Below are 25748 nucleotides of genomic sequence, written 5' to 3' on the forward strand. Positions count from 1 at the left end.
GAGTGCTGGCATTACAGGAGTATGCCACTACGCCCGGCTTAGGAGGCTCTTTTAAGGGCTTTGTGTGGGCTGCTCAAGAGTTTCTGAAATTGGGATTAGCTACCAACAATAACACATTGAGAAATTTCACCTAAAAATCTGGATTTTGGAGTCACTTGAAAAATCCTTCCCTCTGGCATGCTAGTCAGGTCATGGGGACTGAGCCCACGCACCAGCCCCCACTGCTCCAGCCCCCTCTCCAGGTCTCCAGTCCTGGGGGCACTTGCTTGTGTTTTTGTCACCTGGCTCGTGTCTCATAGGAATCGGAGCTGTGACTCTTGGTGTCACTCAACATTCACTTGCTTTTTACGTGAACAGCAGGAACCTACCCAGTGTCACACAGCAAAAGGGGCAGACTCCGTCTCCTGACTCCTGCAGAGGTCAGGCGGTGGCGGGGTGAGGCTTAGGCCAGCGCGGCCCAATGACCCCCGTCAGCGGAGGGGGCGGGGGCCCGCCGGACCCGCCCCAGCCAATGGGCAGCAGCACCGCCCCTCGACTGTAAAGGCGCGACCCGCCCACCCCGGAGCCGACTCCGGAGCCCGAGCCTGAGGCGGGAGACTAGGTCGCCTTCTGGCCCAGCCGGCCACGAAGGACTGAAACGGGGCCTGCCCCGCCCAGCCCCCTCAGCCATCGCTGCCGCCTCCCGGTGAGTGAGGGCCCCCGAGGTCTGGGGGGGGGGGATCAGTCAGGCTGCGTAATGCTAGCTATGCACGCATACACTCGCACTCTCCGGTGGGCCAGGGACCCCCTCCTCCTCCCCGGCCTGGTCACCTGGGCCCACCCAGTCGGATGGCCCTCATACACCCTTTCTCAGAGTCCTGGGGCGCCTCGAGCTCCATAGCTAGCCAGGGTTCGTGTGTGTATGTGTACAGGGCTCACCGGTCGAGGCTGCGAGCAGACAAAATAAACACCCCCCTCCCTTGCTTCCTCCTCCCACGGCTGGGCCCTCCGGCATGACCAGTTTTATGAATCAAACCCCTTTCAGGGGCTGGCCCTGCTGTAGTCTTTGGTTACTTTCCCCTCCTAGGGTCAGACAGTCCCAAGTGCCTGGGCAGACCAGTTGCCTAGGGTACTCTGGGCCTTGCCGCTCATGGCAGAGCTGGGGGCCACAGACATGCAGCCCTGGGGAAGGACATAGGGGTGGTGGAACTAGGTATCTCATGCCCCATCGCCCCAGGCCCATTCGTGTTTCAGGTGTATCTATCTCTGCTTCGGCCAGGGATGGGGCTTTGCTTGGGCTTTGAACCCAAGAACCCAATGGCCTGGAGCCAGTCTAGTCCTTTGTGTCCCTGGGCTGGCAGCGCTGGGGCCTGCTGAGGCCCCCTGTGGTCAATGGTAGGCTAGCTGACTGGTGCCAACCATTCTGCCTCACTCCTGGGGTTTTTTTTTTTTTTTGGTACTGGGGATCGAACTCCGGACCTTGCACTTGCGACAGGCTGCAGAACCACTGAGCTAAATCCCCGCCTCCCTCCCGTTTTAACAACTACCACATCATGGTTCTTGACCTCTTTCCTGCTGGGGCCCACAGGTGAAGTCTGCAGGGTGGAAGAGGCCCCAGGAGTCTAGGCCCCCTGACAGCCTTATTCACCAAGGTGAGGATTCGGGGAGAAGCACCAAGACCCAGCCCCCCTCTCCCCAACCCAAGCGCCTCCAGGACCAGGGACTGGACCAAATCCCAAAGGTCCTTTCCTGCTAACCTGGACTTTGGGTATTGGGAACATAGCGGGGTGGCTGAACTGGTGCCCTCCAAGCAAACTCCATTAGAGCTGGCTCAGTGGACAGTAAAGTCTAGCACGGGCCCAGCTGTTGGCACAGCCCAACAGAGCAGGGGCAGACGGGTGGGGGGATGGGACACCAGTCCCCTGAATTTACTGTCTTCTCCCAAGGGAATCAGCCCCCAGAGCTTCTGTAAACAGAGTGTCAGAGGCAGGAAGAGGGCTCTGGTAATGAGCAGCCCAGCTGGATTCCCTCCAGACCATTATCTAGCCTCTCCCAGTCCAGGGAGCGAGGAAGGACCCAGGAGCATTATGTGCCAGCCTGGGGGCCTGGGCACTGGCTGTCCCCACCTCCCCCAGCCTCTTGGGGGAGTGAGGCAGAATGGCTGGCATACTGGAACAACTACCTGAGATCTACCGGGTCCAGAGGGTCAAATGGGGGTGGGGTGGGGGACTGGTGTCCAGATGACACCATTCTCTCCAGACTCTGGAAGTGGGTGGAAGGAGTTCAGCACAAGGAGCCCCTTAGACACTGCCCAAACAGCACCTCTAGCAGCCAGGGCAGATGGCCCAGTTCTAGCTTCCATTACTTACACCCCCCCGCCCCACACACAGCCCCAGTGGAGTTGGGACAAGATGCAGGTAAGCAGTTAAGTCCTAGGTGTGTGTGTGTGGGGGGGGTGTTGATAAGTGGTCCCTACCCTTGGGCAACACAGCCTCTGGGAACAGAAAAGTGGGGTCCTGGCTGGGCCCAGGAGGGGGCTTCCACCTCAGTAGCCCAGCCAGTCCCCCTCCATGAGCAGAGAGAAGGCTGCCCGCAGAGGTATCCCTGGCCATTGGTCCCTCTCAGAGCCCCTCCCTGGGATGGGGAGCCCAAGGCTCAGGGTTGCCAAGAAAACCAGCTCCCCTCACTGCTATGGAATTTGCATGAGTTCTTGGAGAATGGGAGGGGGTGGGTGTGCGAATCAGTGGGTGTGTGTCTGTCGTGGGCGTGTTTCTGCGCGTGACTGCAGTAGGCGTGTTTCTGTTGTGCAGGGGTGCTTCAGAAAAATCGGTGCGGTGCACCCGGGAGGGGCGCAGGCTCAGCCTCCTTCCTTTTATCGGTTTCTACATTCCAGAGTCAGCCTGGTTGCCTTCCCCAACCCCTCAGGCAGCCAGGCCCGCAGGCCTCCCCCGCTTTTCCTCATTCCAGCTTCCCAGGGTGTGAGGAGGCTGGAGGAGGCTCCCCGGCCACCTCGGTTTGGGGGTGGGGGCAGGCAAGGGGCCAGTTCTTGTCAGGGTTGGAGATGGCCCCCGCACCAGGCTTCTCCTGGGGAATGCAGCAAGCCTCTGACATTCCTGGAGGCTGCCTGAGAGATTTCATTAAGAGAGGAGGGAGCTTCAGTCTGCATTGAGAAAGGGCCTGGCAGGCAGGGGCCCTTGCTGGCCCTGAGGGCCAAGCCACTGGGTAGCTCCGATGACAGAGCAAGTAGGATTGTGGCTCAGTGACCAGGACCCACATTCCCCTTAATTAGACTACAGACCCCAAGAAGAGTCCCTTATCCCACAGGTTGGCCAAAACCCTGGTTACTAGTGGGACTGGTGCTTGGTGGGTAGGACAGTGAGAAGGGCAAGAGCCCCCTTATGGGGCCAGTATGTTCTCAGACCCCTGGGCCCAGGTGATGGGGCTGGTAGCTTCTCTTGATGACTAAGGTGTTCTGGCAAGATCAGGGTTAACTGCAGGGTTAAAGGCTTATTACTCTATGGATGCTTGACCCTGGGTAGGGACAGGGCGGGGAAGAGACCTGATGTCTGTGCCCAGCCCCAGTAGCATCACACCTGCCACGTGCCAACAATGGCATTCAAGACTGACCCATTTCTAGTTGGGCCACAGGTGTTCTTGCCCAACAGGTGGAACCTCTCCTGACTGAGATGGCATATCCTGCCACCCTGAGGGTTCACTTGAGCCAGGGATTAGTCTTAGCCCTGGACTGACAGGTCTGGTAGCTGCCAAGTCACCCACAATGCCACTAAAGACATCCACCTGGGGCCATGCCAACCTCCTTGGGTGGAGGACAGGAAAAGTGCCCAGCTGCTAGCCAGTCCAAAGCTGCTTTGAGATCTAGAACTCCCTTCCTGGATAGGTGGATGAGCTGAACCTTCTGGCTGTCCCCTTTGTAATCTTCTGGCTGTGCTGGGCAGAAAACTCACGGGTAGCTTTTCCAAAACACAGCTCTGCCTGTCATGCCCACAAGTTCTTATTTAATTGGTCTTTTTACTGGGTGGGGCCCAGGTTGTCAGGATTTTAAAAAGCTTCCTGGGTGATCTTGACCTCTAGTCAACCTCAGGGTGGAAAAGACCCTGGGGTTACAGATGGAGATGGAAGCCCAGAGAGGCCAGGGAGCTGAGGTGAGGTTGAAAATCAGGCAGACGCAGCAGGCCTCTGAGGAACCTGAGGCCTAGCCTCTTTTCCTTTTGGGTGGGGACCTAGGACAAAGGTCCTCCCTGACCTCTCTGCCCTGCTGAGTAAGGGGCTGCTGTGTCTCAGGGAAGGGGAGATAGGGCGGACCCAGCCCAGGCCCTGAGCCTCCTTGGACACGTCAGTGAAACTGGAGCCAGCTATTCTGGCCGCCAGCACAGTCCCGCCTGCCTGGGGGGTTGGCAGACTCCTGGGGCTGGGCTGTTGCCAGGCCTGGCCAGCAGTGCAGAGCCCAGATGGGCCAGCACCCAGAGCCAGAGGCCCAGAGCCACAGCGTTGGACCCACAGCACCCACCCCCATCTCTACTCCTAAGAGCCTGGTACAGGAAAAGGTCTGTGGACTCTCTGTCCATCCATGTATTTGTCCAAGCTATCCTTCTCCCAGCTGGGCACATGGCTTTCCCCAGGAGCATGAGGTGTACCAGCCTCAGGACTGATGTGGTTACCCAGATGTCTGGGTTCTCTCTCACCTACTCACCTATTCCTGCCTGATCCATAAGTAGGTGCCCACAAGTGTGCTGCACATTCAAGGATGGACGGGCATTCTGGGTCCCCTGAGAGGTGTGATGATGAATGTCCTTAGTTTTCCTTACTCATAGAGCCCCTCCCAGAGGTCATATGCTGTAGAGAGATGGCCAAAGAACAGCTCACCCCCCACACCCCTTCCTAGAACTCAGGGCACCCACCCCACTTCCCCACCAGCCTGAGAGAGGAGGGCAGCTTTGTCCCTGGGCCCAGGGCCTCTGTTGGTATAGAAGGTGGTATAGAATGGTGGCCTCCAAGCCATGAGGCAGACAGGGCTCCAGGTTTATGGGTAACACCCTCAGTAGCTAATGTTTACAGACCACTTGGCAAGTACTCTAAGTATATACTGAATCCTCCTGAACAGCAGCTGCTATAACTGATAGGAGCTGAAGTGGGTTTGTCCCAGGATGTCCTGTAGCAGCTGAGTACACTGGGAGTCAAACCTGTACATCCATCCTGGCTCCTGGATGCTACAGAGCCTAGGCCTCTGTACATTACACTATGAACAGAAGAGTCAGGGGGAGGCAGGAGGCCCTGGGCCTGGCTGTTGTCCTTCCACCCCTATCCCCTTAGAGCCCAGGGCTGCTCCAGGATACTCCCCACACCCTTTGCAGAGGAAAAGATCTCCCGTCCCTGCTGTAGCTCAGTGGATCAGATATCAAAGTGCAGACCATGCTCCTTTCAGAGCTGCTTTACTCACTGGATAGCATAGCACAGCAGTACCCCCAGAGACACCCCTACCCCACTCCCACTTGCACACAGGCCAGGCATGCACCCAGACCCAGATGGCAGAACTTGTTAAAAAAAAAAAAATTCCAGAGCTGGGGATTTAGCTCAGTGGCACTGTGCCTGTCTCACAAGCGCAAGGTCCGGAGTTTGATCCCCGTTTAAAAAAAAATTCCTGTTCAGAAACAGAATAGAAAACAACTTTGAAGGGGGCACGGGGTGGGGTGGGGAGGAAGCTCAAAGCCTACAGCTGGTCCCCCTCCTCAGAACAGAATGGGGAGCACTTCCTTAGCATGTGTTCCAAGCCTGGAGTGGTCCAGGATAAAAGTGAAATTGAAATGCTGAGTGTCAAGCTGTCATTTATGGCCTCACTAGTTGTACACCTCTTTTGAGCACAGGGCTTTCTGCCTGGGGTGAGAACTCTTAACCATGACCTTATATGAGACCCACAGGGAGCTGAAAGCAGCAGCATGGCCAGGCTGGCCACATGTAGGGTCACCTTCTGCCTGAGCTCTGCTTGGCCCTGTTGGGAGGGCTGATTCAGGGGAAAGGACCTCACTCCCCACTTAGACGTGAGGTGGGCATGGATCACCTGAAGCCCACATCTGGATGCCAGACCTCCCATTACCTTCTGAGTCAGTGAGGGTGGAGCTAGTGGAGAGGGGAGCCGGGAGTGCAACACACAGGCCTTAGGTCATCAGATGCAGAGCCCCCGTGGTACGGGTGCCAACAGGCTCAGGGACATCCAAGGCCTCCTTTGGGTACCTGCTTCATCTGAGGCTTAGGGCAAGGCCCTGCCAGGCAGTTCACTCAGCAGAGATACACTACTAGGGCTCTGGAGACCATGGAGCAGAGGCAGACAGGGCAGTGTCAGCATGGGCAGGCTCCTAGAGAGTTCGCTATGGAGGGCACTTGATGGGTCAGGAAGGCTTCCCTGGATGGCCTCTGGAGGATGTTCATCTTTTTTTTTTTTTGGTACCAGGGATTGAACTCGGGTCATCATTGTTAATGAGTGAGGGGCTCTGGGCTGGAGACTCCTGGAGGAGGATGACTTCCCTGGCAGGGACACTGCAGGTAGACAGGGCCTACAGAAGTGACAAGACCTCTCTCTTCACCTAGAGCTAGCCAATGAACCTAGGGACTTGACTCCTCTGTCCTGGGACCCCCTGCTCCTCTTCTTTACATTCCAGGTTCCCATGCACCTGGGGAAGGGGCAGCTCATGGATGGGGCCCTTCCCTCCAGCCCAGTGTGGTGGGGCAGAGAGAGGAAAGCTGGGTGGGGGTCGGGTTACCTTCCTTGGCCACATGCGGGTAGGGAAGGTCCAGACTCTAGCACAAAAGGCCCTTGTGTGAGCAGCAGGCACCTGGAGGGGGATGGGATACAGGCCACTGGGCAGGACTGCCATTTGGGGACGGGCTAATATCCTGCTTAGGGACCTCTGAGATCACCGAGGGTGAGAGTTGTGGCTGGGTACAGCCCTCAGCTCTCCTAGGAGCCTAAATGGGGTGTGGAGGAAGCTGGACCCATCTTGTCTTAGGCAGATCCTTCCCAGGGGCAGACCCTAGGCTACAACTCAGACTGCCTGGCACCTCCAAGGCCCCCTTCCCTCTGTTACCCAGCCGTGGGAAGAGTAGCTTCTTGAAGTAGCTACTTGGGAAACAGAGGTGGCTGCATGCTAAAGGGGTTCTGGAACATGGGAAGCACTGGCCACTGTCTGGTGAGGGGACAACTGCTGCTCTTCTCTCTCGGTACCGGGCCCAGAAGAGACCCCAAGAACTGTGAGGGGAGTAAGCCTGTGTCACTCATCCAGCTTGGCACTGCCCCCAGGACCCCTCACCTCTAGTTTAGTCATCATGTTCTGGAGCTGGGGGGATCTGAAGCAGTGGACTTTCTGCCTCCCTACTCCACCCTAACCCGAGACAAGGGGACACCTGCCAAGGACTGCAGCCAGCCTCCACCCCTCCTCCAAAATCCATCCTGCTGGCCACATCCTGGCGGCCTGCAGTCCCCATCCTGGGCAGGTCTGACTGCACAAGTGGAAAAACACCAGTCCCATAGTTTCCATGTGAAGTCTTCCCACTGCGGTCTCTCCTCACTGCAAGAAGGGAGGGATACAGAATGTGGTGCAGGGGCCGGGGCCAGGGGCAGCCAGCTTCTCTGCTTACGCGCCGGGCCTCTTGCCCATCCATCTTTCCCAGACACTACAGGGAGGGGTTGCTACTCCAGGACCCACGATTCTCCCTTCTTCCCTGTCTACCATAGGCAGCCAGAGGACTTAGCTAGGCAGAGGCAGGAGGGCCTGAGGTTTAGGAGGAAGAAAACAGTACATGGTCATTGAGTGCTCAGTGGTTGTCAGTTGTTGTACTAGCCTCGTATGCATCAGCCCACTGGGTACTCATGACAGCCAACATCCTAAGGTCACGTGGTGAAGGCATGACAGGGCTGGGCTAGGAATTGAGCTTGGGGCACTGGGGACCTGACTAATTTAAACTGCTGGGTTCTGCATTTGGGGGCAGAGACTCAAGAACAACCCCCCCCCCCCGAAAAAAGAATTCCCTTGTGGCCTTTGCTGGCATGGCTGCTCTCTGAACCCTGACTCGGGCTTCTCTGATCCTAGGGACAGAAGATGTGCTCCAGGAGTCCCCTGCTGCCACTCCTGTTGCTGATCCTGGGGTCCAGGGCACAGGGCTGCCCTTCTGGCTGCCAGTGCAACCAGCCACAAACGGTCTTCTGCACGGCCCGCCAGGGGACCACACTGCCCCAAGATGTGCCACCTGACACAGCAGGTCTGTATGTCTTCGAGAATGGCATCACCACACTGGATGTGGGCAGCTTTGCCAGTCTGCTGAGCTTACAGCTCCTGGATCTGTCACAGAACCAGATCACTAGCCTGCCAAGTGGGATCTTCCAGCCACTTGCCAATCTCAGCAACCTGGACCTGACCGCCAACAAGCTTCGTGAGATCACCAATGAGACCTTCCGTGGCCTGCAGCGCCTTGAGCGCCTCTACCTGGGAAAGAACCACATCTGCCACATCCAGCCGGGTGCCTTTGATGCCCTTGACCGGCTCCTGGAACTCAAGCTGCAGGACAATGAGCTTCGGGTGCTGCCCCCACTGCGCCTGCCCCGCCTGCTGCTGCTTGACCTCAGCCACAACAGCCTCCCAGCCCTGGAGCCTGGCATCCTGGACACCACCAATTTGGAGGCCCTGAGACTGGCTGGTCTGGGGCTGCGGCAGCTGGACGAGGGGCTCTTTGCCCGCCTGCGCAACCTCCATGATCTAGATGTGTCTGACAACCAGCTGGAGCATGTGCCCCCTGTGATACGAGGCCTACGGAGCCTGACACGTCTGCGACTGGGTGGCAACACCCACATTGCCCAGCTGCGGCCTGAGGACCTGGCCGGCTTAGCCACTCTGCAGGAGCTGGACCTGAGCAACCTGAGCCTGCAGGCCCTACCCAGTGACCTCTCAGTCCTCTTCCCCCGCCTGCGGCTCCTGACGGCTGCCCGCAACCCCTTCAACTGTGTGTGCCCCTTGAGCTGGTTTGGCCCCTGGGTACGTGAGAGCCATATCACACTGGCCAGCCCTGAGGAGACACGCTGCCACTTCCCACCAAAGAATGCTGGCCAACTGCTGCTGGAGCTTGACTATGCCGACTTTGGCTGCCCAGCCACCACCACCACACCCATAGTGCCCACCACAAGGCCCAAGGTGGAGGAGCCCACACTCTTGCCTTCCAGCTCAGCTCCCACCTGGCTTAGCCCCACGGAGCTAGCCACTGAGGCCCCCAGGCCACCATCCACTGCCCCACCAACCATGGGGCCTGCTCTCTGGCCTCAGGACTGCCCGGTTTCTACCTGCCTCAATGGGGGCACTTGCCACCTGGGGGCGAGGCATCACCTAGAGTGCCTTTGCCCTGAGGGCTTCATAGGCCTATACTGTGAGAGCAGTGTGGGGCAGGGAACACGCCCCAGCCCCACACCAGATACCCCAGGACCCCCCCAGCCTCTGCCCCTCGGTATCGAGCCAGTGAGTCCCACATCCCTGCATGTGGGGCTGCAGCGCTACCTGCAGGGCAGTGCTGTGCAACTCAGGAGTCTCCGTCTCACCTACCGCAACCTGTCAGGCCCTGACAAGCGGCTGGTGACCCTGCGGCTGCCGGCCTCACTTGCAGAGTACACGGTCACCCAGCTGAAGCCCAACTCAACCTATTCCATCTGTGTTATGCCCTTGGGCATTGGGCGGGTGCCTGAGGGCGAGGAGGCCTGTGGGGAGGCCCAAACACCCCCAGCTGTCCTCTCTAACCATGCCCCAGTCACCCAGGCCCAGGAAGGCAATCTGCCACTCCTCATTGCCCCTGCCCTGGCTGCTGTGCTCCTTGCTGCCCTGGCCGCCATGGGGGCAGCCTACTGTGTACGGCGGGGGCGGGCAGCAGCGGTGGCTCAGGGCAAAGGGCAGGTAGGACCGGGGGCCGGACCCTTGGAGCTAGAGGGGGTGAAGACCCCCTTGGAGCCAGGCCCCAAGGCAACTGAGGGGGGTAGGGAAGCCCAGCCAGATGGGCCTGAGTATGAAGTGCCACTCATGGGCTACCAAGGGCCCAGCCTCCAGGGGGGCCTCCCGTCTAAGCCCTACATCTAAGCCTGGGAGAGAAGGAGTAGCTAGAGGGCCAGGCTCTCAGCCACCACCCTCCACTGACACACAAGGAAGTTCTCAGTGAATACCACAGAGACACATGCAGGGTGGGGCTCTGTGACCACAGCCAGAACTTATCCCTCTCTGGGCCTTGGTCTCATCTGTGAGCTAGTGCAAGCCAGGTGATGAGCTCTAATAGCTACGGGCCTGAGAGCCTGGGAGGTCAGTGTCTGCCCATTCTGCAATGTGCAATCTGGAGCGTGGTGGCCCTGCTGTGTGCTGGTAACATAGGCCAGGGCCCCAGCCCAAAGACCTGGGGGCCAGTGAAGGAAGCCCCTAGAAGGAGCAGGCAGGGACAGCCCTGTAGCTCCAGCCTTGCCCCAGAAGCACAGGAACACGGGAAACTGGAAAGGAAGGTGCCATGGGAACGTGTGGATTTGCTTCTGTTGTTTTAGTTTTTTAAGTGTATTTATGAGATCCTTTCCCATTTATGCTGGGAAAATGTTTTTCAAACTCAGTGACAAGGACTTTGGTTTTTTAAGATAAACGATGATATGAAGGCTTTTTGTAAGAAAATAAAAGACAAAAGACGTAAGTGTTTCTTGGGGTTGGCCCAGGGTAATGGAATGGGTGCAGCAGGGTGTGAGGGCCAGCCCTCTGAGCAGCCGTGCTAAGGCACCTCTCCCTCATAGGCACCAGGCCTGGGCCTGGAATGGCTGCTGCCAAGGTCCCTTTGGGGGAGGAATGAGCTAGGGCAGCTTCACCCTAGCCAGTTCCAGTCTTCTGCTAACAGGAGCCACAGTGCCTGTGTATGAGGCTGGGAGAGGTGTGTAGCATATAAGGAGCAGAGAGGGATCCCTAGAGAGGTCATGCCCTCCTTGAGCTGGTCTGACCATCACTTTACCACCTGCTTCCATCTGGAAAGGAGGCTCCCTTGAGCTGTCTCAATCCTGGGCCTCACAGCTAGTTCTAGGGCCAGGCGGGCCCCAGAGCCTTCTGGCAGGTCCTAGGCCAGCCAGGTAGTGAGCTTGGCCCTATCTCCTCCCTGCTGTCTCACTGCCCCCTGGCCGTGTCTCAGCTAGGAAATCCCACTTCTGCACCATCTGTGAAGAAGGGCCCTGGCTGGGGGGAAGCATGTATCCATCACTAATTGGTGGGGAGGGGAGGGGTGAGCCACAGCTGTTAGTGGCAGGCTTAGGACAGGGCCAGAAGGCCAAATCTGGCGCCAGGCTTGGTGGCCCCATGGTGTTCCTTTACCCCCTGTACTGGGGATGTGCTCAGGCGCTCCAGAACCCTTAGGAGTGTTTTTCAGGAGGGCTGATGGTTGAGGTGTGATGGGCAGGGATGTGGAGGATAGCAGTGACCTGGACTGGGTGCAGGGACCTTGGGGGCAGTAACATATATAAGCACCTTTTCCTGTTACCCCCCGGGGAGTGAGAGGGGACACAGCCTGGCTCAGTAGAGCTGGAGCTCAACTCCCAGAGGCCTCAGGCCAGTGTCCTTCTGTGGGTCAGCACCCTGGCCCCCAGCCTCAATCCTGATGGGAAGGAGGCTGCCCAGCCAGGCCCAGGGAGCAGGCCTTGCGGCTCAGGGTGCTGATGTCAGCACCCCCCAGCCACAAGAGGATCTGGATTCAATTAGTGGCTGCTGAGGGCTCTGGCACGAGGAGGGAGGCGGTGGGCGGCAGGTCATGAGGGCAGTGGGTGGTGGTAGTGGGCCTGGGTGGGGCCTCTTCCTCCTAAAGTGGTGGGGGCGGCAGCAGCCCAGGTGGATTTCCTGTAGGCCTGTGTCCTATTAGGGCAGTGCCCATGAGGAGGCCTCCCCCGTTCCCCATCAACCCTGTCAAAGGGGCCTTTGTGGGTCTGTGGCTGCTGCAGATACAGTGGCTGCTGAGTAAATGTTTTTGCTACAAAGCAAACCTGGTTGGGTAGCAGGAGACCCAGGGAAAGGGGCCTCCCAGAAGAGGTTTTCAGTGTTCCATCCCTAAATGGGGACTAAGCCAAGATGCAGCCCCTACCCAGGTTGTCTTTTTTTTTTTTTTTTGGTACCGGGGATTGAACTTGGGACCTTGCACTTGCGAGGCAGGGGGCAGAACCACTGAGCTAAATCCCTGGCCCCAACCCCTACCCAGGTTAATCCACTAGTTTCAGGCCAGGGACCAGAGGCAGATGTGGGAACATGCTAGCCCCCATCACTGGGTTCTGACTGCCCCAAGCGTGTGCCGTGCATGCTGCACAAGCAGTCCTCCCACAGCCAATAAGCCCCTGCACAGAGGAAGAGTAGCACTGCAGAAAGGTGGGACAACAGCTTGGCTGGATCCTAACATCTGCTCCCTGCTGAAGTGGGACAACCGGCCATGAAGGAGGGAGTGTAACATTTGATTACTCCCTCAGTTCACACTCAAACATAGCAATCGAAACAGGTGTCTCCATCTCTCCTGGACCAGAGCATAAGACTCCACTAGACCCTCTCATCCCATCGCCACCCTGTGCCATGCAAGGGGTTTGGCACACAAAGTGCCAGGCAACCTTGTAAGGATGACTGAGGATGGCTTGGCTCCCAGCCTCCTACTGTGCTCACTGTGGCATGCTTCCCTGTAGACACTCCACAAAGGGTAGTGAGGAAGGAGATGGGAACCCTGGGATGGACAAGGAGGGGGATAGGGCATGTGTCTGACCCCTGGGCCCTACAGTTCTTAAGAGCACACACTGTTCTGCCCAAACCAAGATGGAAAATCTGTAAAACGGAACAATTGAGGGCAGCTGAATAGACACAGATGCCAACCTTCCCCGAGGCTGTGCCCACAGTTGACACCCTGTGCACTTTCCGTCTTCCGTCTGTGGGGACTCTGGCTTGCAGAGCGCCTGGGAGGGCAAGAGACCTGCCACCTCTCAGAACAGCCTGGAGGCTGGCACACATCCTTGGCACCCACCAACTTCATGGAAGCTGGAGAGTCCCAAGTCCTTTTCCAAGGGTGCCGGCCTGCTGGGGTAAGGAACCAGGGCTGGGAGATGGAGGGGCGGGACACTGAGCTGCGCCCAGCTGGGAGTGATTTGAGCAGCTCCAGTCCTCCTGGTCCTTCGAGGCTATTCTTAACCATTGTAATTACAGGGTCAGACTGGCCAGTGGCATCGTGGGGTCTGGGCATCATTAACTATTCCAGGGGCCACTCAGGGGCTTGGCAGGGGGGAGGGACCCATTACCATTGGTGGAGCTTGGAAGGCAGGAAGTGGTGGGAGGAAGACTACTGACTGCTGATGCCAGGCCCCTTCGCACCACAACGGCTTTCGTGGGGGCCTGTAGGGAAGAGGCCATCTGGTGTGGGAAGGTCTGGAGGACAAGATGGCAGACCAGCGCCAGGGATGAGATGGGTGTAGAAAATGGATGTGAAGCACCAAGGCCTGACCGCTCTGATTCCTCCAAGGCAGGGGGGCCCCAGCTGACTCCTTTCCTGACCACCCCCACAGCCAGAGTATAAGAGGCTGATGACAACCCTGCCTCTCACCTGCTAAGTGATTTCAGGAAAGGCCCTGAATGGCACTCAGTTTTGCCTTCTTCATCTGTAAAACTGCCTCACTAGCATCCTCCTTGGGTCTAAAAGGGTAGGATGGAGGTCTCTGTTCCCCTAACCATTTCCTTGCTCTGCGGAGCTCTCAGCCAGGGAACCTATGAGCAGGGTCTCTTAGTGGCACTCAGGTGAGAGCTCTTCTGGAGGGTACAAGGAAGACCCTGTAGTCCTCCTTGTCTCCAGATACACATTACCCTTGCTACTCCTGGAACTTGGGCTGGCCCCTGCCCCTCTATGACTCAGTTTCCTCAGTTGTGAAATGCAGGAAAGACAGGGCTGGATGAGCTAACCATGCTGGCTCCAGCATTCCCTAATCCCTCTGCCTGAGAGAGCCCTAGCCGGCCAATCTGTGAGTCACTGCTGAGACAGGCTGAGGCAACAGAGCAGGGACCAAGTCCCTGTCTCCTCCCCTACAGATGGCCTGGCTAAGTCTCTGAACCTCCCTGAGCCTCAGTTTCCTCAGCTGTAATGTGAGTAGTTGTGCTGACCAAATGGATTGGTCCCTTTTAAGTGTCTGCCATAAGCCTGCTGGTGGTTGGCTCTAGAGCCACTGTGGACCAAGGCCATCTCTGCACGAAGCTGCTCAGCTAGGCAGTGCCATGGGAGGCTGTGTTGAAAGGATGAGACACACTGAACCTCCCATGCTGCCTAAGCACCAACTCCATATGGGGACAAACCACGGACAGCCATGTGGCAGTTACTGAGTGAGCCCCACAAACCTTGGAGTACAGGTCCACATGCACGTCCCAAAGCTGCCCATCTGTCCCAATGTCACTCCATATCCACCCTGTGTCCACCTTCCTATTGTTGCCTCAGGCCTGCTTGGGTCCTGAGGCCCACAGAAACATCCACAGCAAAATCAAGCATGTTCCCATGCTTCATCAGTGTCACAAATGCTGGTCACAGCCCCCTCCCCAAATGCCAAAACACATCAGTATGAGACCCAGGCCATGAAAGCGGCCCATTGGTTGTAGACTCACTCTGCTTCCAGCGGTCCAAGGTGACAGGGAAGGACATATCCACTCACTCAGGGATTCCTGCTGATGAGGGCTGGAGCTCCTGAAGGCCAAAGTCCAGGCCAGCCTCAAACTCACTATGTAGTCCATTTGGTCTGAAACTCAGGGATCCTCCTGCCTTAGATTCCCAGGCACTGGGATTACAGGCATGGGCTACCATGCCCAGCTCCACAGTGCCAGATTTCTTTTGCAGGGACCTTGCAGCCCAGCTCAGGTACCTGTACACTCAGATGACCAGCCCTCCACACTGAGAGGCTGGGTCAGGGGCCCATAGCAGTGGCACTGTCCAAGCCCTTGGGCCCACAGCCCCCAACCCCAGCATGCCACATCACCTACCCAGATGAGGTATCCAGGGTGAGGGAGGCCAGGGCACTGGAGAAAAGTCGGGTGTCCCAGAGTTTCACTTCTCGCTCACGCATCTGTGGGGAGGGGCCAGAGAGAGGCTCAGAGGAACCTGGCCCTCAGCCCCACCCCAGAGGTTCCAGGAACCCAGTGCCTGAGAGTGCAGCCTGGTACAGGGCACCTGCCTAGAGCAGGGGGGAAGTCATGCCAGGGAGGGAGAATTTGGGTTTTCATGTCCTGCCCCTTTAAGAACTCTTAGGTGACAAGGGACAAGGGGCAGTTCCCTCCTTGGACTCTGGTCCCTATGGGGCCACCACAGCTCTCAAGGTCAGGCTTAGCTATTGCAAATGGAATCTGCCAGTTTTCCACAGCCATCAGTCCCCTGGGGTTCTGAGACTCAGCTCCACAGCCAGGCCCTATATGGATAGGCCTGAAACTGTCCAGTAGCTTCCCACCTCCCGGTGGCTTCACCTCACCTTCTTGGGGCGGGAGCCCAAAGGGCTAGACATGTCTCCATCTGGTGGTGCCTTCCTCAAGCAGGAGGAACCCTTACCTGGTTGAATCCAGTGGACACCAGGTGATCCTGGGACCCTGTCCATGCCAGCCGGCTATCCTTGCTGTTCGTGTGGGCTTGAATGCTCTGCAGATGTCAAGAGACAGTGCTAAGCCGGGGATTTAGCTCAGTGGTTTCACCACCTGCTGCGCAAACGCAAAGACTTGAGTTTGATCCCCGGTATCAAAAAAAAAAAAAAGAGGTGAAGAGACAGTGCTAAGCCACCAGGCACCCTATTGGAGGTAAGGCCTCCCAAAGCGGGCTGGAGCTGGAGGCACCGGCCTGAGCACCTACAGATGGCAAGAGGGGCCAGATCAATTTTCCCTAAGAAGCCCCTATGGCTGGCCAGGACGCAAACAGATAGGATGACCCTGCCACCACCATGATGGCAGGTGTGCACCCAAAGCCCACCGTGGCCACCAGGCTTGGTCTCAGGGTCTCCACTTGAGAGGGCTGCCAGTACAGCCATATTCACTGGAGCCAAAGGCAGCAGCACTCAGCTGAGGTCCTCATCCCTGTGTTCTGGCTGTGGCCCTACACCCAAGACCTGTGTGACCCTGAAGACCCTACACCTCCAGGAACTGGATTCCTCTTGTCTATAAACAGGGCTCATGGTGCCTGCTCCTGGGGGCTGCTGCAAGGATGAAATGGGAGAAAGGCCGGGCCTTGGCCAAATCACCATGAAAATCACTGGATTAGGAGGATTACCACTGCCTCCTGATGCTGCCAGTGGGCCAGAGGAAGGGCCCAGGGCCAAGCTCCAGGGAACATCCTAGAGATGGCAGAGTGGTGGCCCCTGTGGCCTCCCGAGGTACTGGAACCGCCTGCAGAAAGGCTCGTGGCCCTCAAGGAGGAGAGAGAAGTTCACATCCCCGGCAGGCGGCCCTGTCCCTTTGGGCCCTGGCAGGGGAAGCTGAGGGGGCCAGAGGAAATGCAAACAACTCCCTCCCAGTCACCCTGGCCCTTGGAGCCTGAGACAAGGACCCTGTTACCAAAAATAGCTCACCCCAAATGTGGCCAGCCTCCTCCAAGCTTCCCACGATCTTGGGAATAAATGAGGGAGGGAAGCAGCCTCAAAGAGCTGGCCCAGGGCCCCCTCCCCAGCCCGCAGGGGCCGACCCCAGCGTGGGAGAGCACTGGAAATGCTCCGCATCATGTCATTCAAGGGGCTTTTCTCACTGCTCCCTTCCCACCCAGCCACAGCAGCACAGGAAGTCAGGACTAGAGCCTGAGAACCAGGCTGCATATGCCTCTCCACATAAGAGGGGTTGGGGGCCCATGACAAGGGTCAGGCACTGGCCAGCCCTGCCCTTGACAACCCCAAGTGAGTCAAAGTGTCATTTGGGCTATCCTCTTGTCAGTGTCCAAATAGCCTTTGTGTAAGCAGCAAACCAGATGGTTCCCAACTGGTCTGCATATCATTCATTCACTCAATGAACATGGGAGACCTCCCAACTTAAGGACTGTGCCAGGAGCTGGCAGTGAGGCTGGATAGTTCTCAGAGGATCAAGAAGGTGAAGCAGGGTTGCTAACTCACTTTTTCTTTTATAATATAAATATTCAAGCTGCATACTCTATTAAGAGCTGGAAGACATGGTGAACCAAACAAACAAGGTCCCCAAGCCATAGAATATACACACTAGGGAGGCAAGTTAGACCAGTGTGGAGTGACTATGCTGCTACACATTATTGTCCATGCATGCCACTGTGGAGAGAAGTAGAAGTCAAGGGAGCAAGCTCTGAGTCAAAACCCCAGCCCTGCCCCTGCGTCCTGTTCCAGGACGAGTTATGCAACACTACTGTTCCTCAGTTTCCCCATCTATAAAAAGCACTATACAAGGCCCTCCCCTTTGGAGAACTGTCACAAGGAGTTAACACTTGCAAAGTGTTCAGGACTGTGTCTGGAGCACATCAAATGTGTTTTTAATTTTTCGGTAGCAGGGATCGAACTCGGGACCTTGTGCTTGCGAGGCAGGCACGGTGCCACTGAGCTAAATCCCCGGCCCACCAAATGTGTTTCTTTAAAGGCTGATAATGGTATAACTGGAACATAACTGAAATCACTGTAAAGTTATCACTGGAGCAAGGATGGGAGGACCAGCAGGTATGAGCCACACAGGGAGGGGAAGCAGTGCCTGAAAGTCAGAGACTCTAAGCACAGAGGCCGGTACAGCTGGCATGTGGGAGAAAGGGAAGTAGGCCCAGGCTAGGCCTGCAGGCCAGACATAAGAGTGCTGCTGTTGAGCGTTTTCCACCCAGAGGCACAGGTTGGGGTGGATTGTACCTTGGCCCACATCTCCTGGCTTCTTGTTTACACATAGAGAAACCAGAGCCTAAGGAGAAGAAGCTGCCCACTTAGAGTTGTCTAGCAATGTAGCTGTAACCCCTGTGAGCTGGGCTCTGTGATTTCAGTCTGCAAAGGAAGGATCTGAGGCTCAGAGGTAAAGAGCTGCACAATCACAGCTAGAAGGCAGCAGAGACAGGACCAGGGAGCCAAGAGCACAACTGCCCTCCTAGATGCCGTTTCCCTGAAAATATCTCTAGACCAGCTTACACTCTGGGCACAGGAGGGGCTGGTGGGCTCTGAGGATAGGGAGAGCATCAGGGAAGCCAATTTCTGCTACGGGCGCACCCCAATGGTGTGCCCAGGGGCCACAGGAAGCAGAGGGGTCAGCAGGCACCTTTCTCCTCTAATACTAGGTCACTGGAGTGACTTCAAGTTACAAAACTGGAGCTGGGCTGTGGTGGCACAGACCTGTAATCCCAGCACTCTAGGAGGCTGAGGCGGATGACAAGGAGGCTAGGAGGATGACAAGTTCAAGCCCCAGGAATTTAGTAACTTAGTGAGATATTGTCTCAAAATAAAGAGTTAAAAAGAGTTAGAGATATAGCTCAGTGCAAAGGCCCTGGGTTCAATCTCTAGTACCACCAAAAAAAGAAAAAGAAAAGGAACATTCTTTTCTCACCTCAGTGAGGCCTGAGCCTCTGGGAGGAAAAAATCTTCCCTCCAGGCCTTCAGTCTCAATCTCCTGGGCCCAGGGAAGGCTGCTGCTGGAACCCAGGCATCTGCTACCCAAAAGTCCCAGCTCTGTCATTAGAGACCCCTTGGGAAGGCACTGGGAGGCCAGGGTGCCAGACTGCCTCCCAGAAGCAAGGTGGGCTGCAGGTTCTGCTGGGAGATGGCCGTTGTCCCCACAGCCAACAGGCATCCTGCTCATGGAGGAAGAAGCCCAAAGAGGGACTTACTGCTTCTCAGTCCTCGGACCAAAGTCCATCCCATACCTAGCCTTCGGAAGAGAACGGGAGGGGCTACAGCCAAGCACCACCAGCCAAGGGTGGGGGGGACATACCCAGCATTCCAGCTGCTGTTCGGCCAAATCCCAGTGGCATAACAACACTTCCTGTTTGGGGCAGGGTGGCTCTAGGGGCAGCTCTGGGCTCCTTCCTAGGGCAAAAGGCCCTTCTCCAATGGTGAGATTCCCAGCTGGCTCCTGGACCAGGCTCAGTTCTGAGCTCCGGATGCTCATCCTCATGCTTGGCCCACCTTGTCACAGGGGTGTAGCTCAGGAGGCACTGACACCAGCCCAAGAAAGAGGCCCAAGGGCTTCCTGGCCTCTTCTTATCCCTGACCAGGACCCTGAGGCCTCACCAATCCCTGAGCATCTTCCAGCCTTGGGCTGCTGCTTCCCTGTTCAGATATGGCTCCACTGGGCTTTGGCTCAGTGAGGAGGCAGTAGAGGACCCTGGGGGGCTCATGCCAGCCTGGCTCTGCCACTGTGCTGTGTGACTGTGGGGCAGTGACAAAGTCCTGGGCTTTGGTGTACTGGCCTGGACAACTGAAAGAAGCAAAGGGCCAACAGAAGTCCTACATGCTAAGTGCCCAGGATGTAAGGAATGGTCATAAACACAATCTAAAAATAAAGTTGTAAAAATAAATAAATAAATAAATAAATAAATAAAGTCATTGTCCCAGATAGTCAGAAGGCAAAAGCAGGCCAGGCATGGTGGCTCATGTCTGTGATCCCAGAATTCAGGAGGCTGAGGCAAGAGGATTGCTGTCAATTCAAGGTCAGTCTGGGCTACATAGTGAGTTCAATGCCAGCCTGAACTACACGGTGAGACCCTGTCTCAAAAAAACCAAAAACAACAAAAAAAGAAGGCTATGGCAGGAAGATCCAAAGTTTAAAGCCAACCTGAGCAACACAGTGAAACTCCATCAAAAGTAAATAAATAGAACACAGCAAGTCTCAGGCTTGAACAAGAGGGGGCTGCCCAAGATTCCCTTCTCTGAGCTTTGGTGGCTGTGTCAGGAGGACGCTCCCCTGCATAAGCAGCCTCCAGTGATAGTCCAGGACTCAGGTGAGGTGAGACTTGAAAGATCAAAGGTGGAACAAAGAGCAGCACACCCTTCCTGACCCCGAGCCATGGCCCTGACCAGACAGAAAGAGGGATTTTAGAGAAGCTGCTACCACAAGGCCTCTCCCTGACTGGCCCCTCAGCTCATATGGACCCTGGCCGCCAGCAGCGGTTTTCCTAATAGAAGCCAGGTGTGGGCCAGATGCCCTGGGCGGAAGTGGGGGGCAGGGCTGGGCGGAGGACGGCATTCCAGGCCTGCTGCCCCCGCACCAGCAGTGGGGTGGGGAGAGGGGCGCCCACGCTCTTCCCAGGTCTCCTCACCTAAGCCCCTTCAGGGAACTCCCCAGACTCAGATCTTCTGCACTCTTCAGAACACAGAGCCCCTTGGCTGGCAGCCACTCCTGTTCCACCTCAGCCTCACCACCACCCGCCCCTGCTGGAGAAGGAGGGGAAGGGGGAGGAAGGCTGGAAGAAGTGGAAGAGGAAACTCAGGGAGGGAAGCTGGGCCAGCACAGCACCCAGTCAGGCAGGAGTGCAGGTGCCCGTGTACTGCCCTAGCCAGGACCCTGGGCAGAGAGGGCTCAGGACACACACACATACTCACTCTCTCTCTCTCTTCCCCTCTTATTTTTCTGGCTTTTGAAACAGGGTCTTGCTTTGTAGCTCAGGCTGGCCTTGAACTCACCATGCAGCCCAGGCTGCCCTTGAACCTTGAACATCCAGTAATCCTCCTACCTTAGCCTTCTGAGTACAAGGATTATAGATGTGCACCACCATGCCTGGCCTTCTCTCTTCGTAAACCAAGGCTTGAAAGTCAGTCAAAGAAAGCTACCAAGTGAGTCTTACTATCTATGCCCATACCACCTGAGACTCAAATGCCCGCAGGGCCAGGGACCAGACAACCAGTGTTATCAGGACACATGGCCATGGTATGGCCAAATCGCTCTGCCAGGCTCTATTCACCTATCTTCAGCTGACAGAGCAGAAATAACATTTCCTTCCTCGCCAAAAAGCTGCAATCTGCCACATGACTGGGTTTCTAAGGATGGGGTACAGGGGCTCCCAGGTTGGGCTGGTGGGTTACCCTTGACCTTGGGTGGGGGACAAGTACTAGAAATGGGGAGAGGGGCTATCTGTAATGGGGAGCTACTCCCCAGAGCCAGCAATAGGACCTTGCAATTCACCTCTCTGGGGAAAGAAACTTCAACTTCTTGAAAGTTTTGTGGGTGGTTTTTTGTTTTTTGTTTTTTTGAGACAAGGCCTCCCTATGTAGTTAGGGCTTCAGCCCAAGCTTGGCCTCAAATTCAGTGATCCTCCCGCCTCAACCTCTTGAGTGCTGAGATTATAGGCATGTGCCACCATGTGCAGTTAGAAAGTTCTTCTATTTGGGACAGGGATTGAACTCAGGACCTTGCACTTGCAAGGCAGGCACAGTGCCAGAGCTAAATCCCTGGCCCCCCCAAAAGTTCTTTTGAGAAGCATAAATCCATTCATCTCCCTTCCTGCTTACAATTCTTTGGTGGCTTCACATGGCCTGCTTCCCATTGTATCCCTTGGTGGAATCCTGGGACAAGCTCAACCTACCTCAGGCCATCTGCACATGTCCCCCTGACAAACCCCAGGCCTCAGCTCCAAGGCCAGTTGCTCTGGGAAGCATTAAACCCTCAGGAGAAGCCTCCAGGAGTTACCAGGACAAGGGCCATGTGTCTAGCTCATTGGCTGCTGTCCTTAAGATCTCTGTGGAAGAACAAATGGCTCCCTGGGGCTCCACATTTGCTGCATGAACCCAGGTCCCAAAACTCTCTGTTGGAATTCAAATGCCCATGCATACCCTAGGCACAGACATAAATAACACTACAGTTCCAGGTCCTGTGGGCCTAGCAGGCCCTTGTCATCCCAGGGTCCTCTGATGCTTAGGGCACAGGTAAGGTGGTTCTTTTTGGATACTCTGCAGCTTGTCTCTGTGCCAGGGACAGGGGTGAGGGTCTCAAAGGAGGGGAGGAAGTTGGAATCTCAAATTACCTTCCTGAAGTCCTAGATACCTCACCAACTGCTTGTGGGCAGATTGGCTACCCCCTACCCTGTGACCAAAGCCAGGCCCTCCCAGGACCCAGGACTGGCTTCCCAGAATGAGATTCTAGCAGCAGCCTGAGCCTGCCCTTTCCCACAACTGCATGACCTCTGGGTCCTCACATTCCATGGAGGTGTCCACTCACCCACTTCTCACACAACTCACCTGAGAGGCCTCAGGCTTTGCTCTGGGGTCAAAGATCCGCAGCTGCTTATCCTGGAAAAGTAGGGGGAAGAAAACAGAGCACTCAGTTAGAGCCAGCCTAACTGGGGGTCAGCCTGTCTCCCCACCCTAGGTTCCAACCAGCCTGTGCACCAGTACACAGGGCTGGCACTGCACACCAGGAGGCATTTCCCCAGCCCAGTTCCTGTTTCCTCCTTCTTATGCAAGAGCAGTTCCTCTTCCCACCCAGTCACCCGGAAGAGTGCATGGAGAGCCAACAGCCCACCTTCCTGCGCACCTACTATGAGTCAGGCACATCACACACATAAACTTTCCTCATCTCTCCAATAACCTTATGGAAGGGTGCTACCACCATGACCCCTTTACAAGCACAGAAATAGAGGTCTAGAAACCCATTTTCCAGTCCCGCTTCTGTCTCTCAGATAGAAGCTTTCTTTCACTCAATAAATTTTCCTACTCTTAAAAAAAAAAAGAAATGAAGGTCTAGAACCAAATTTGAAGCTACAGACTGCTTCATGTGTGTCCAGTCCTGTGCTAGACCCAGCCTGGCTCATGACACGACATCATTTCTACACTTAAAGAACTTTTAACCAGGAAGATGAGCTAATACTTTCTAACCATCCACTCAGCCCAGTTACAGATCCAGATTAGCCAAGGGCAAAGATGGACAAAAAAGAAAAAAAAATACTGAAATAAATGCCCACACTTCACTCAGGTCTTTATTCCTGTGGAATAATGTGTGTGTGTGTGTGTGTGTGTGTGTGTGTGTGTGTGTTTATACAAGCATACTTACATAAAGTACTGGAACACAGGGCTTTAGCTCAGCAGTACAGCACTTGTCTGGCATGCATGAGGCCCTGGGTTTGAATCTCAGCAGCACAAAAAAAAAAAAAGAAAAGAAAAGAAAAGAAAACTGGGCATGGTGCTATAATTTCAGCGTTTGGGAAGCTGAGGCAGGAGGATTGCAAGTTCAAAACCAGCATGGGCTACATAGCAAGTTCAAGGTTAAAAAAAAAAAAAAAGCCAGGCATGGTGGCACATGCCTCCCAGCACTTGGGAGGCTGAGGCAGGAAGGACTGCTACGAGTCTGAGGCCAGCCTGGGTTACATAGTGAAACCCTATCTCAAATAAACAAACAAATAAAATAAGAATAAAAAATAAAAGCTGGGCATGGTGGCATACACCTGTAATCTCAGCACTCAGGAGGCTGAGGCAGCACTCGGGAGGTTGATCCAGGAGGACTGCCATGAGTTCAAGGCCATTCTGGGCTACACAGTGAGTTCAAGACCAGCCTGAACTACACAGCGAGTAGAGAGAGAGAAAAAAAGAAAGAGTCTGTATCCACTATTTATAGGCTTGGCAATAACTGGCAGTAATAAATTGTTAACTACAAAAAGGAAGTTGTAGAATAACATATCACAGTGTGATTCTACTGTGGTCAAAATAACAAAAATCTCTATTTGGGTGACCACGTTCCTATACATTTAGAAAGTATGATGAGCAAGGAGAAAGGTCTTGGCCAGCATAGACCAGTGTGTTACTGCCAGGCACAAGGGTTGGGCAATGTAGGGGCTGATCAAATTTTCTTTTTTGAGACAGGGTCTCACTATGTAGTTCAGGCTGGCCTTGAATTCACTATGTAGCCCAGGCTAACTTGAAGGGATCCTCCTGCCTCTGGTTCCCAAGTGCTGGGATTACAGGTGTGCACCACCATGCCTGGCTTAGCATTTTCTTTCTTTTTTTTCTCTTTCTTTCTTTTTATTTTTTTGTGGTACCAGGGATCGAACTTGGGTCCCTGTGCTTGTGCAGCAGGTGGCAAAACCACTGAGCTGAATCCCTGGCAGCATTTTCTTTTTGTATGTTAGCACAGCTCCACTTTGTTTCAATCAACACAGGTTCTTATTTTCATATTTTGAAAAATAATGCAAAATTACAATTTGAAATTAAAGACATTACAATTTGAATTAGCCCTCAAAGAACACTAGGACTAGAAGTCCCATTTGACCCAGCTATTCCCCTGCTGGGTATCTTCCCCAAAGAATTAAAAGAATCATACCACAGTGATATATGTACACCCGTGTTCATAGCAGCAGAGTTTGTAATAGCTAAAACTTGGAAACAGCCCAAATGCCCATCAACTGGAGACTGGATCAAGAAAATGTGGTTTTTTTAATAAAATGGAGTACTCAGCCATAAAAAATGAGAAATTAGAGACATTTATTGCTAAATGGATGCACATTGAGGTGATACTTTTTTTTTTTTTTGGTACAGGGGATTGAACTCGGGCCCTTGCGCTTGAGCAGCAGGCACTGAAACCACTGAGCTAAATCCCCGGCCTGAGGTGATACTCTTAAGTGAAATAAACAGGAAACACATGTGTAAATACCAAATAGTTTCTCTAGGGTGGGAAACTGAAAGTGGAAATAAGGACTAAAAGGTATAATAGACAATGTGAAATAGGTAGAAAAGGGGCAAAGGGGAGGGGGAAATGGGAGGGGTAGGGGAAAGGAAAGAAGGGAATGGAATTAATATGAGAAAATGAAAAAATGGAAACAAAGTCTTTGTAAATAGGGAGGGATGGAGGGGTTGAAGGGAGGGCAGGGGAAGGGGGAAAAAATAAGAACCAAGAGAGTATGTAAAGGTGCAAATTTCCAATGATGAATGTCATTATATTGTATACCTAAAATGTACCAATAAAAGGAAATACAAAAAAAAATTGAATTAGCACCAAAAATTGAAAGTTCAGTTATAAAACAAAATTTGTATCAACATAATATGAAGAGAACAGGCTGGGGATTTAGCTCAGTGGCACCCATGCCTGCCTCGCAAGCACAAGGTCCTGAGTTCGATCCCTGGCACAAAAAAAAAAAGAAATAAAGAGAACTATAAAACTCTGATGAGAGAAATAAAAGGAGATCTAAATAAATGGATAGATATTCCATAATCATAGATTTCTGATATATCATTTCTCTCCAACTTGAGCTACAGAGTCCACACAATCCTAATCAAAATTTCAGCAAATCATTTTGTGAATATTGACAAACTGATTCTATAATTTCTATGAAGAAACAAAAGACCCAGGATAATCAACACCATATTGAAGGAAAATGAAAAGAGGACTGATACTACCCAACTTTACTAAAAAGCTACCAAAATCTTGGTGTTGATACTGGCAAAAGAATAGACAGATCAATGGACTAGAATAGGAAGCCCAGAAAAGACCCACATAAATACAGTCAATTGATCCTTGACAAACAAACAGAGGCAACACAATGGAGAAAATGGCAGTCTTTTCAACAAATGGCCCTGGAACAATTGGACATCCACATAGACTTAAATGTAAAATTCAGAACTTTAGAGGATAATATGGGAAAACACCTGGGTGACCTTAGTTAGGTTTGGTAATGACTTTTTAGATACAACACCAAAAGCATGATCCATGACAGAAGACTGGTAATCTGGACTTCATTAAAACTGAAAATTCTAGGGCCAGGGATTTAGCTCAGTGTTTTCACCACCTACTGCGCAAGCGCAAGGACCTGAGTTCGATCCCCGGTACCAA

General features: G+C 54.4%; 2 protein-coding genes across 8 annotated transcripts in view; one reads left to right on the forward strand and one right to left on the reverse strand.

Annotated features, from left to right (window-relative positions):
- The window catches only part of Coro7 (coronin 7), a 100593-nt gene that overhangs the window by 52096 nt on the left and 22749 nt on the right, over positions 1–25748 (reverse strand). For all 6 annotated transcript variants that reach the window (XR_015447875.1, XR_015447874.1, XR_015447877.1 and 3 more), the window contains 3 exons: positions 22169–22219; positions 15577–15663; positions 15018–15100 (listed from right to left, as the gene is read on the reverse strand). Coding sequence is in view for 2 of the 6 variants with exons in the window: in XM_087202681.1 (XP_087058807.1) it covers positions 15018–15100; positions 15577–15663; positions 22169–22219 (221 nt within the window). In the remaining 4 variants the exon portion in view is untranslated. The remainder of the gene's footprint in view (positions 1–15017; positions 15101–15576; positions 15664–22168; positions 22220–25748) is intronic.
- Vasn (vasorin) lies at positions 532–10692 on the forward strand. 2 transcript variants are annotated; one of them, XM_087202683.1, is made up of 3 exons: positions 551–685; positions 1568–1631; positions 8082–10692. In XM_087202683.1, the coding sequence occupies exon 3, from the start codon at positions 8091–8093 to the stop codon at positions 10101–10103; it is 2013 nt and encodes a 670-aa protein (XP_087058809.1). In that variant the 5' UTR covers positions 551–685; positions 1568–1631; positions 8082–8090; the 3' UTR covers positions 10104–10692. The 2 variants fall into 2 exon arrangements, with proteins under 2 accessions (XP_004864832.1, XP_087058809.1); XM_004864775.3 differs by lacking the exon at positions 1568–1631 and having other exon boundaries at positions 532–685.

This window comes from Heterocephalus glaber, unplaced genomic scaffold (genome assembly GCF_053883595.1).
Source record: "Heterocephalus glaber isolate CG9 unplaced genomic scaffold, H.glaber_assembly_v1.0 deba00001781, whole genome shotgun sequence".
Lineage (NCBI taxonomy): Eukaryota > Metazoa > Chordata > Mammalia > Rodentia > Bathyergidae > Heterocephalus > Heterocephalus glaber.